The sequence below is a fragment of the Orbicella franksi genome, chromosome 2 (genome assembly GCF_964199315.1).
Source record: "Orbicella franksi chromosome 2, jaOrbFran1.1, whole genome shotgun sequence".
NCBI classification, from domain to species: Eukaryota; Metazoa; Cnidaria; class Anthozoa; order Scleractinia; family Merulinidae; genus Orbicella; species Orbicella franksi.
Genome location: NC_138146.1, coordinates 1,327,185 through 1,340,665, shown reverse-complemented (window position 1 = coordinate 1,340,665; position 13,481 = coordinate 1,327,185). Strand labels below are relative to the sequence as shown.

At 35.9% G+C, this 13,481-nt stretch overlaps 1 protein-coding gene across 1 annotated transcript in view; it reads left to right on the top strand.

Annotated features, from left to right (window-relative positions):
- Window positions 1-11,661: 11,661 nt before the first annotated feature.
- The window catches only part of LOC145467438 (putative G-protein coupled receptor No18), a 2,689-nt gene continuing 869 nt past the window's right edge, over window positions 11,662-13,481 (top strand). The window contains exons 1-2 of the mRNA XM_081450994.1: window positions 11,662-12,703; window positions 13,052-13,481. The exon at window positions 13,052-13,481 is cut by the window's right edge and continues 869 nt beyond it. Of these exons, the coding sequence (XP_081307120.1) occupies window positions 12,134-12,703; window positions 13,052-13,481 (1,000 nt within the window). The 5' untranslated portion in view covers window positions 11,662-12,133. The remainder of the gene's footprint in view (window positions 12,704-13,051) is intronic.

Genomic DNA, 13,481 nt, shown 5'->3' with positions numbered 1-13,481 from the left:
CCGGCGTGCTATGTTTAAAAGATAAAAGGCAGTTGTATTCAAAAAACAATTTCAAATGAGAGCAGATAAGAGCAGAGATTCTTGTCGCTTGGTGATTTAATTTTACTATTTTGAAAGATAACAGATATCGTTCGGCGCGTGCGCATTTCAAGGACACTATTACTTTAACAAACCTGTCATGTATTTGGAGATTCTTTATCTTAAAAGAACTTGTAAACTGCATGTTTATTTTAAATAATGAAACACTTACTCCAGTTTTTAAACGTAAAAGGCGTCACCTGTTTTTCTACCATGGCAACGACCCCTTACGCTCCAGACGACAAGAGATGTAACTTTCATGATTCGTAAAAAGACATAGGCAGGGAGCCAACGGTACAGTAACTATGTTTTGAAAACAAGGTCCCTTGTTTCTTAAAGAATCACTACACCGATACATGTATATTATCAAAGGCTGACGGAACATTATGACAAATACCGAAGGCAAAATATTTCTATTTATATCTTAGCCGCGAAACAAATGGAAACATTCGAAAAAGGTGTCACATTGTTATGATAAACTGGAGCGCTATTCTTTATGGCGAAAATGAACTTCTAAGAAAAAAACATCTTGTCCATCTGTGTGGTTGGTGGGCTTATTGTGAAAACTGATTGTCTGTAGCAAGACAAAGTAATTTGCATCCTTTTTACTCTCTTGCTTAACTCGAATTTTGAGCATTTCTCTTCGCATTTGGTATTCTTTTTGTCGAGGATTATTTCACTTTTTTTCACTGCTGCTCGCTTTCCCTTACAGAGCTAAATCATTCTTTTGATGTTCCGCTTTCGCTCCGTCAAAAAGCAACAACTGAATTTGATCATATGCAGAATGACCTCTATCCAAAAAAGACAGAATAAATATTTACAGATTTTTTTTATCCTGACTATATGTCGGCCGCACAGTCCATTAAAAAAAAAAGGTAAAAACGAAGAAAACCCCACCGCCAGCCCTAAAACAATAATTATGATAAATTCTGGCCTTGAATTTCTTCTGGCCTTGTAATTTCTAAACTGTAATAGAGCTACGCAGTGTTTTCAAATCGCCTCACAGCATATCAGTGAATGGTGACACAATAGCAGGAAATTGCTTCAGCGTCATCATTACGATTCGGGTAATGAGGGACTTTTTTATCTGAATCCCATTGAAGGTTACTGTGAAAACCGACAACATTGCTTAATGGGGATTGGCTGATGCGGTCAAAACAAGTTTTTATGCCTTTTCATTAATTGTTGGAGACAAACGAATGGGTGTCATCTTTGAGCGACATGTCAAGCGCTTTTAGACGATGAAGATGATTTGAGAGCTGAGAAGACGGCACAAAGGTAAGAAACAGAATATACCTTTAAAAATAAGTGTTGTAAGGGACAACAAAGTGCCAATATGCTCCTCGCACAAAAAAAATTCAGTCTAACGCAAACGAAATTGTTATGTCCTGGCACTCTCTGACCTTATACGCAAGCTTACAACGCAATTTTGGGTTAAAGTACCGACAAATGCAGGTAATCTTGTTAGCATTTGAGAATTCCAAACACAAAAGTCGGCCAAAGGTGATGGTGGTAATCGGGGCAAAAATATGGAGTCAAAAACATGTGCATCCAAAACAAAAACGAAAAGCAGTAGGTAAGGAAAACATTACGCAGTAACAACGTCAGAATAGAACTTAGCTTAATATTCGAGTTGTTTTACGAGCGTCAAACGACGATATTTAAGAGCAGACAGTTTCATTTCCATAAAAAAATATCTTTTTGGAGCATTAACCTAGAATGCTTTGGTCAATTATTTTATACTTATTGGAGAAAAAGTGTGTTTGCTGACAAAATCAAGAATGAAAACGTAAACATGAGGTCTCACGTGAAACACCATACAGCCTCATACTGTTATTATTCGAATACAAAGATGTCTCATATAAAATTAATCGCTTTTCTCTTATTTCACAAGACGTTGTTGCATTTTGAAGAAAGTCACTAAGCAAGAACCACGATGCTTTTAAGGTGTTATCATTATATTTATTCTGAATTTATTCGCCTTTTCCGGCTTTCAACTCAAAACACGAAACTCAACTTCCTAATTTGACATTATTCTGTCAGTTCCAGGTTGCCTCTTGAGGCCTGGAGTTATAGCTATATATGGTAAACAGTTATCTAAACGACGTCTCGAGCTCAAAATTTTGTTAACGAGGTGGAAGAGGCATTCATTAAGGTTCGATTTTCTCTTGTCACCTTCGAGAAAAATAGGCATTCGGATTTAATACGATCATAAAATTTACTTCATTGTATAAAAGCTTCAAATTGTTTCTGAAAGCGTGCAGATGTTACAAAATAAAACTTGGATTATTGTTGTTTGTGTTACAACATGGAAAGCCTCGATTTGCCAACAAAAATCAACCAATTTTTTAAAGGATATTTTGGTATTTCACTTTGAGTGAGCTCAATAATTTCAATATGAATCTTTAAAATTTTTAAAATCTTTAAAATCTTTATAATTTCTATGAACTTTGGTGGAGCATTTTTGTTCATTTTTCTGTGGATCTTCAGTGCCTGTATGATGTTCTTGTGATGTTCGTGTTGTCCCCACCGACGCAAAGCAGTCGATAAATCATAACACAAAAACATTTAAAGTAAACGTTACCAATTGATCACTATTCCTCCAATCGGTTCTTCTTTGTAGACTTTCCGGATTTCCGCTTTTCCTCCTCTTAAACGTCTTTAAAGTCCTTTGGGGCAAAATAAAAATACCTTGCTCTGAATGAAATAAACACAACATTTAGTCGCATGTGCTATTTTGCCGTTTGGTGAAATTCATGTTTTCAGTAGACGTAAGATATAGTTTGCCCTAAAATGGAAGAAACTAAACTAATTACAAAATAACTACCACCACATTCCTATTTTTCTATCAAGTACGTTAGCGTAAATCACATCACAGCTGGGGAATAAATCCTGTATTTTATATGGCCTAATAAGTATATCATATCCGTGTCTCTTTGTACCTTCTCCCCTAAGTATTGAGAAGGAAATGGAGGATGAATTAAATTGAACAAAAAAAACACCGTCAATTGAAAATAAATCCTGTCCATGCAGTTATTCAAATTCAATAAATATGTTCGCGGGCAATGAGAAAATAAATACAAAACATGAGAATCGGGAACATAGAAGGCTGCAGTATTTTGTACGCAAGTAAAATAACATTGAACCAAAAACCATTTCATACGCAAAATTGAAGGTTTTGTTAACGTGAATTGCTATCATTTTCAAATTAGCATAAATTTCGATCTGTATCATTAAACCATCAGAAGACACTTCAAGCTATTCATACAGTTATCTAGATAAAAATATGTCTTCTTTTCCATTACACGCTATCCTCAAGCATCTGAGTAAATCAAACCTCGCTTCTTTTGTCTTCAAGAAGAAATCAACTTTTCTTGTTAGCTTTTCAAAACTAAATAGGAAAATATAGCAATTTGCATATCATTAAATATATATTTTTTACTCATATTTTTTTACGTTTGCGATATCATGCGAGACAATTCATACAGCACGTACATGCAATTTCAAATCCAAGATCAATTATCGAGTATCTCTTTAATCGATTTACTAGGGATTTATTACCATATTGCTCTGGAACATTAAGTGCAGGAAAGCCATCCTAAGATTTCATATTAACCCCTCGGGCAGACATTTAACAAGGCACGAAATATTACAAAGCACAATAAAAAAAACTCCTGTTTCTGCTGCGCAAAACTAAAAAGACATAATTTGTGCTTTCTCTATCTTGCTGAGAATCACCACAACATACAGGAACAATTTATAGTGCGGTTCTCAAGAATTTTGCCATTAAAGCTCATCATGAGAAATACGAAATCCTAGGAAAGTCGTGAAGCTTTTATATTTTACAACAGCATTTTTACCACATTTGCTTCTTTCTACGTTTAGGCTGCATCTGGCAATTGCATATTTCAATTATTTCCAAATATTGCATATTTCAAAGAGAGATTGATGAATCTTCAATTGAATAACAATTGCCCATAATGTTTTCCTTTGGTTTCTCAAACTCATTAAGTATTCATGCAGCTCTTACCCAACCAGAGCATCTTATTCTGGTCAGATGGATGGGTTTAGAAACCCATTGAAAAACGAGGTGAAAACCACGGCGTGTTTGGAAACCTGACGAAACCCTGGCACTCGTTTTTGAAATAGTAATTAAAATGTCTATTAACAAAGTTGAAAAATTAAATACTAAAAAAGGGAAAAACTAAAGTTTCGACTTAATTAAGTCATTTTCAGGGTACAGCCCAAGTTTCATTGCAGAACAAACTGTTATTATTTTATCGTTACGACACAGAATTCATTGGTTTGGTACCAGAAATGAGTAGCAACCTTTTAGCTCCAGGAGTTATATGTCTGACCTTCAGCTGCAAGCATCTGTTGTAAATTTAATACGTTTTATGTCTTTTCTTTTCTGTTTATGCAGTACAAATTCGACGGCAATTAGCGAGCATGCGCACAAGTAGTATTGAGAGTTTGGCACTGTTAACTGAGGTAGTCCTTTATTAAGTCAAAAAGCTGGATAAATACAACTTCAGCTTCAGACTTATTTTGTAGGCTTTTTTTGCCTTATTTCATTATAGTTTCTACTCCAGGACCCCTTTGATAACAGCGTTTAATACACTGTTGGGTCATACTGTTAAAATATCCCTTTTTACTATTATAACGCGGAAAAAAGATGGCGGAAAAAAATGGCGGAAAAAAAATGGCGGATGCACATTTTACCACAATACCTTAGAAACCTAATAAAACCAAAAGAGTATGATAATCTCTTGATACAGCCCATCAAGGGGAAGTAAAGACATATTTTGGCAATATTTTCCACTGCTCTAATAACATTTTGTTCGCTACGTTTGAAGATTATTAAACTTTTCTGGACGTTTTTATGTGCTTTTTAGGGTTTCCGTGCGTGTGCTTAGAGTTATAGGTAAATGTACCAGCCGTCATCTTTTATCGGAGGATTGCAAGTAGATGTGGATTCGAAAAGGTATCATTGGCGTAAGTCTGAGCCAATTAGATCTTTCCGCTTAGGTTTTTAGGGGTTTGACTCTAGGGGTGTTGTTCATTACGCTAAAAACTCCGGAAATTTCGGTTGAACGTCAAATAGAACGGTAATTTCTAGAAAATCCGTTCGGAAATTATAAACTACTTCCAGAGGTAGTCTCTTTTTTCCGTTGGGCACAGAGCGGCGGCAATTTCCTTACCACTTGCTACATTCTCGGTTTCCAGTCTCTCATCAGCTGAAAGCAATTACGCGAAATCGAATTGTAAATGGCAAGCGCCATCTCGTTCGGTTGGTTTGCTGATTTTGGAAAAACCCTTACCATTATTCAATTGTCATCCCAACCGGTTTATTCTGCCAAATTGCAAGCACCCCTAGACTTTTTCTAGAAAACAACGCGTGCATTTGGAAGTTATGTGGCAGTTAAGATCTATTTATAAAGAATACTTTTCCTTCTTTGATTACAGTATTTCCAGGTTTTGCTTCCTATTTATTTGAAAACGTTAAAATTAGAGATAGTCATTTCTTACAATGGATCGACTAGAAACTTATGACTCACACGGTTAGATAAATATTTAACATAGAAACATCTCGCTTGTGATTACTCAAATTGTTCTAAAGAAGCAAACACTTGATGATATTGCACTTCTAATCTTAACGCTGAAATGGCCAGATAAGAAGCTGAGTTGTCCGGCCTTTTATTTTTTCCACGGTATAAATGCTAGTTGATGTGTTCTTTTCTGTTCAAGTCTATAAAAGTCGTTCAGTTTTAGTTGTATAAAACACAGTACCTTGATAGGATTTGAAACCCATCAAGATCTGACTACCGGTTAAGTGAGAGACTTGCTTACGGTCAAAACGGTAAGATTTTCAGCTTCATTTTGAATGCTGTGAAAGATGCCGAGTAATGATATCCTTTCCATCAGGTTTTTTTGAAGCGTCGACATGAAAAGGTGCCGATTTCTAAATCAATTTACTCGGCGAAGATCAGTTCCGGGCTCAATTTTGCTATCACTTCAAGGAAATTTAATTTCTAGTGTTTACTTTGTTTTAGGTCGTTTGTTCATTGTTCCACTCTCCAGGAGTTGTGTTAATTTCAAAGTTTTAAACTCTTGTACATGTAAGGATGAAGCTATGGAAGTGCCATCTTTTTCACTGACCTAAAAATATTCAAAGAGCAGTGAACAATCATTTAAAAGATGTCAGATACAGCGGTCATTTTTATTTGTGCTGTTATAAACTAAAAATCACATTAAAATCAAAGTAAACGTCGAAAACCAACAAAGAGGTAATAATAAGTTAAAGTGAATGAAAGGTTAGGATAGAAGAAGGTTAAAATGTGCCATGAAGGAAAGTTTCCAAATTCAAAATAGGACTACAACACACCTTCCATGGTGCTGGTTGTGTTTGTCGTGTCTTCGTTTGTTCATACGTGCTCCTCTTATCCATCCGGGAGACGACAAAAATAAGCATAACGCATATACTGACTTGGAGCTTCTTATAACTAGTATCTGATATATGAAGGTGATAGATCATGGAATTTCCCCAAATCTCTTTGCAATTATTGATGGAATTAAGCAAACACATGTTGTAATGCACTGAGCAGCACGTAGGCGGCCGTGTTGGCAAACTGGTGTAATTTTACACACTTTTAGCGATACTGGCAAATGTGGTACCTTCTATACACTTTTACCACAATTTGTAAGTACAAAGTCTACAGTGAGATAGCTTCCTTAATGGGTAATCGATAGAACCTTACATTGCGGCGAGAAACTTGACAAACGTTCATATAGGGACGTGGTCACAACCCAGAATCTAAATCCAAAAAATCAGATTAAAAAAAATACTGCACCATCACGTTTCTGAAGAGAAGAAACTGGAGTCATTTTAGCGAAACTACCGTTTCTATGGCTTTGTACAGCTTATAGTTAATATCTAACACCTTCCAAAATACTTCTCTCAACACGAATCCAGTGTTTTTACACGAGTTAATTCCTAAATCATACATTATTTACAATATCTGTAACGGCATCATTCAACTAACACACTAGGTCCCTGCATTGTCACACGCTTAAAAATACCTCGGCGTATCTTAAAAACGTTTCACAAAACATCACTTTTTAAAGAATATTTATAAGGATGCGAATACTATGTTATTTTATATCTAGTCTCTATATGGATATAAGGATATATAATATATATGGATATATAATTACATGTACATCTACATGCAGAAATAATTATATCTCTACTTTAGGTAATAAGGTGCTTAAATAAGAAGTTCATGAATTAATAAGTTGATTAATTATCAATACCTGTTTTATTTGGTGTTCCGTGTGTCATTGTAGAAAACGTTGTGCTGATAAGCTTTTAGCCGATTAGTTTTTGCACTGAAGTGGATCCCTGTTATATAATACTGATTTCCATGTGTTGAAGTCGGCTCATGAAAAGTTTAAGGTGTTTAAGAGTCGATCTTTTCGTCGGAAAATAATGCAAAAATTAGAATCATTTTCTTTGGAAAGCTGCGGTGCAATAAGCCGCGGATGTGAAATCCACAGATCTTAGAATGCCGAAATGCATCGGAGAATTGTAAAAAGCCTACTGAATTGTGCGATTCCTACGTTTTTCAGCTCCCTGTGTCAATTTTGAGCATAAAATGTATTTTGATATAGGCAATAACATTTATAATTTTTGATGAAGAAAACTACAAAGTGTAACTAAATATCATTTACATTTCGTGCAGAGAACCCAAGGAAACTTTCCGACAAATTAATGCTTTCTATTGTTTCATGATCTTTTTGGTCTAAGCGTAAATTGCTCATCAACTTGCCTTAACGTCATACAATTGATTCAAAATATGAAGACACACAAACCCATTTTGCTTATTAAGAACCTTAACACGCATTAATATTAGTCTCCGGTTTTGCAGTTTTTGGGGAACAGCGACACATCGCCATTTTAAACTGGAATGTCATAATGATCACTTTCGATAATAAAGGGAGAATCTGAATTTTGATAGTCTCACTCAACCAGTTATTTTCCTTTGCTGCTTTTTCTCGCATTATTTTCGTGATTCTATTGAGTTATAGAGTTATACGTTATTGAGTTAAATCCCAGTCGGTACGTCTGTATATCTTGATTATTACTTCCCAATTCTACTGTGCATGCTGGGCATTATTCCTTTACACGGTCAGTATACAGCATGGTTAAAAACGTTCGCTAACAAAAACAGTTGATGTGTGTACGCTGATTCGGTAGTTTTAATAGAACCCCATGACTTGCCTGAATTATTCACCTTAGGATACGGAGTGGTAAAGTAAGTCATTAGTCCCCTAGTAGCCTGAAAATAACTCTTACATGTAATGCTAGTTACATACAACATAAAAAACCCAAAATATCCTTAACAAAAAAACCCGCGAGGGCACGGAAAACAGAAGATTTCTTGAAGTGATGCATTATCTATAGAACTTTGTTTCAATGGTGGATATATATTAAATTTCCATTTTCATTATCCACGCTGTGGGTGAGTGCAAAGAAACCCAATTTATACCGCAGAAAAATGAAGTTAATCAGTATTGTATACAAGAGTGAATGAAAAACTCTGTAGTCTGGTGAAAAAAGCAAAAGACTGTTTCAAAAGGTATATGTTTACAATCCTATGTTTTTTCTCTAATATTTGACTGCTTCCACAGGTATAAATTTCTTGTATAATGAATATAAATCCAGAGAATCAAAATTTTTGAGTTGAGACTTTCAAACCTTCAGTACACGTATTTAATAGTTTTGTTTAATAGCTTTGCCAGCACTCAAAGTATACTTTGAAAGAGAACTCAGTGCAGTAGACGATATATTGCCACAACGTGATCTTTTAGGCATTATATCTCGCTCGACCATAAAACATTAGCCTGTCATCAACTAAATTATGTTAGTGCGAGGCAAGGGGGTAACCGTAGTAGAAAAACCAGGAAATTACGCCAACTTTTTTGAAATCAGGTCGGCTTTGCGTTTCGCATTATTCTAAATATATGGATATTTCATTGAACGCAATCTTCATCGAGATGCGCAACGACTTTCATTTCTACCAAACGCCTTGGCTTTTCCATAATTTCTGCATCGATTATTCATTATTCAAGATGAATAAAGATCAGGACATTTATGTAGTCATGTCGGCAGCTCCGAGCGCTTTCTCCTGCACGAAAATTAGGACAACAGTCACAACAGGGTTGCGAGTGAAAGCATTTCAAGGGATGACACTCTAAATGAACATAAAAGCCAATTTTGAACATTTTTTCATTGTGGACAATATTTATTGTGCGAAAAGAACAGAAAAGACCCCTGAAGTGTTTCAAACGAAATTCTAATGTTAATAGTAATGTTTTTCTTCGAGAAGAATGAAATCTTAAAGGTAAAATGGATTTTTGCAAAGTTTCCGGGTAGCTGCTGTGTGATTGAATCAAATTGCAATAATCAAATTAACTAAAATGTGAAGTAATTTCTCCCAAGGTTTCACCGTAATGTGGGAAATTTTCTTAGACGAGCTTTCACTGCGTTATTCTCTCCGTGTAAAAAATATTTTTGTATTTATTCTTAAACATGGAGCTTTTAAAGCATATACGTAATGCTTTTTTTGGTTTTCGTAATGTCTTGAATACGCTTACATGTGTACAATAAAAATCACATTTTAATTCCCATTACATGTTTGGCCCATTACTAAGATTACTGTAATTTGATTGGCTGGGGGAATTTCTATAATCGTGGGCTGATATGCAGACGCCAATGGAAAATCTCAATAGATTTTTAGACCCATCAAAACCATTCTTTTTTCATTCAGTCTATTTTGATAATTAACAAGTTATTTTTAACTCCGCGGAAAAATAGGGTTGGTAGTGAGAGTGATTATCACGAACGCGAAAATAATATATGTAACATTTCGTGAACTCGGACTTAAATTTTCGTGCTTGTAAAGTGAGCTTTCAAATTCGTTCCGCTTTGACCTTCAACAACACGTAAGTGGATAGACCCTAGTATACGAGGTAAGCTTTCAAGTTAATTTTGTGACTGGTATTCAGAGAAAAGTATAGCGCATTAAGATTCCTAAAACCCAAGCAAAGACGATATTCTTTCATCCTAGGTGTTTGTTGCAGGTGGCGGTTGCAAGGGTCGGTACAGAGCTATGAGAATTTTTTTCTTTACAATTTAGTTAGATTCTAAAAAAACGAAAAAAAAAAGTAGGAACTAGTTAGCTGAGGTGGTTATCACCTCAAATGAAACGTATATAAACAATAAAACTGAACTGAGTATTCTTCAGTAATCTCGAGGGCTTTTTGATAATTAAATAAATAAAATTACCGAAACTAAAATTCTGAGGATCATCAAAATTGCACTCGACAACCGACTACATGCAGTAAAAAATCTATTTGAAGAATATTTGTTTTATTAATTTTCAGGTCCTCTTAAGAATTTTTACACCAAACCCAATTTAAATTAACATTTCTTTCTTTCCACTATAGCTTATGAATAATTTTCTTTTATATCGGCTTTTTCTTAAACTGACTAAAGCTAAACCACACAAGGAATTAATGAGAAGGAAAAGCCGACAGAGGACAAAATGTTTACTAATTGTTCAGATTAATGTAAGCCGAACATTAAGTGATGACATTGAAATATTGAAAAACAGAAAAATGAGTAATAATTTCAAAGAACCTTACGAATGAACAAATATTTTTTTATGAGTTTAGTCAGCCAGCATCTTCGAGGACAACCGGAAAGAAACAACCTTCGTTCTCCCCGGATAGTTAGACAGGCAAACTGCTGAGTTCTCTTTGCTTAGTGGAGATGATTACGTAATCTTCTAGCGAATGAAGCACGAACTGTAACAACTACTATTTAAGCCTTCAAGTCGAACAATATAGACTTCTCTTGCTGTATTAGAAATGCTTGATAACTTTTAGTTTAACTGTAAGAAATTACAGATAAAGCGCTCATTTATCACCACCTTTCCATTCTATTCCATTAGCTGTGATCGTAGGCGGATAAATCGTGGTTAAATGAGACGATACAAACGGAAGATTACGTCAGAGCATGAATCATAATATAAATGGAGCATAAAAATTGTATTATTGAGATGCCAAGAAGAGTTTCACAAAAAAATTATTTTCTTTTCGCTGAAAGGTGATTTTCCCATAATGACCACCAAATATTTGTTTTTGACCGCATTAGTGAGGCTAATGAATTGTTTGACTTGAAGACGCCACTTTAAGAGTTAATTATGTATTTGCACAGCATGCCATGTTCTCTAAATTCAAATTTATGGCGCATCTACCACAAGTAAGGTTTGTATTTTACAAGTAGTTCGTGTGACATTTTATTTTTTGTATATTCGTACTAAGATTTATTCGCTGAAAACCCGCGAATTACTTGTTTGAAACTGTTCTAAGCCAATCAAATTCTGCGTATGCCGTCTCTTAAGTGTAACGGAAAACGCGAAACGTTTCAAGAGGTTAGGTGCCAGTCAGACGCTATGAAGAATGCCTATATATTTTCTCGTGCTATTAATAGGTTATACAAACGCGTATAATACAAAATACAAATGTGAAACAGGACCCCCTAGTAAAAGGTGATGGGATCTCTTGGAATAACAAATATTACTAAAATTTCCTAACAGATGGGGCGATCGATCAATTTGAAACTGAATGAAAGCAGTTTCGCACAAAAATTCATCTGTTCAGATCTTTTGAAATTTTCACGTGCCTTATCACGCCTGCCAAGCCTGTCAGGTATCTCAGTTGAAAAAATGCTGGATTTTTTTGTCTGTGTTCCATATGTCAATAACCTTTTGAACATCTTAGCGCATTACATTCCCCTTCCCCCCCCCCCCTAACTAACTCTCGTGTGCATGGTCACACACCAGGATTTCGTCTATAAGTTTAAAAGTTAGAACCACCCTGTAAAGCAAAATAAATAATACAACTTGAACGTATTGCTTATTAGATCTGGGTTTCATCGGCAAGGGTTGAGGGCTAAGAACAGGTCATTTCCTAGTTGTCTTTTGTTCCTATGTCAAAACGAGTTTTTGTGCGAAACCATTCATATGAAAATTTGTTTCTCCCCATTCATGCAAAATCAAACGCATCTTCATATGAGAGGTTTTGCAACAGAACTCGCTTTGAAATAGACACACAGGGTAACTCTGAAATGACCATAGGATTCGTGAACATCTTATTTATCATGCTATTGACTTCGTGGACATCTTATTTAAGTAGAATTCGGATTACCGGTAAAAACACTGACAGGAAAAATATCCGTTCTTATTACTTTGCATTTTCAGTTATGACAAGTTCCACACCAATCCCGGCAAACAACGGGACCAGCATGGAGGAGAAGTTTGAGAAGGAAACTATTCTTCTTTCCACCACTTTCCTCGTCATCATCATCGTCATGGCACTGTTCGGGAACGTTCTGGTAGTCGTCGCCTTTGCAGTTTTCCAGAAACTTCGGACCGTAACTAACTACTTCATAGTGTCACTTGCTGTTGCTGATATTCTGGTGGCAGGAGTATCCATGCCAGTGTGGGGCGCGTACCTCATCACCGGACCCAAGTGGATGTTCGATTTATGGGTCCAACAGGTATTTCATTAATTACAAATAATTTTAAATTTTACCTTCAATTTCTACTGAAATTCCAACGTACACTCTTTCAGGAATCATAGAGATTCTAGACTAAAGTTAGCCCACAGTCTGGAAAGTGGTCAGGTTTACTCCACCTAATCGCGCACTGAACTAATGAAACATCACTCCAAAGACAACCTCTCTTCAATGGTTAAATTATCTTTTCGCAAGGCTGATCGTTCTGGTGATGCACAACTGTACCAATTTGAAAAACTAGAGAATGAAACATTGGGAAAAAGCAATAGTATGTATAGACTCATGACTAAACTGAAGCTTGGTTCTTAGTTCTATTTCCTGTTTTTTCAGGTGTGGAGCTGTGTAGACATCCTTTGTGGGGTGGCCTCCATCTTTCACCTCTGCTTCATCAGCCTTGAACGTTACGTATGCATTTCCTCTCCATTTACCTACCACGACAAGATGACAACCTCTAAGGCAGTCGTGGCCATTTTCGGCATATGGTCGTTCTCCATCTTCATGGCTGTGCTCAAGTTAATCATGTGGTCGATGCCTCCTCCAGTCTACGAAATCGTCGTAAGCGTGTTATGTTTCTTCGTTCCACTGCTGATCATGCTGGTCTGTTACATGAAAATCTACATGGCGGCTCGTCATCAGATCAAGAAAATGATTCTAACGGTCCATGGAAGTCCGAAGAGATTCCTTCTGTCCAAAGAACTCAAGGCCGCAAAAACAGTTGGTGCCGTGATTGGCGCCTTTGTCATCTGCTGGGGCCCGTTCT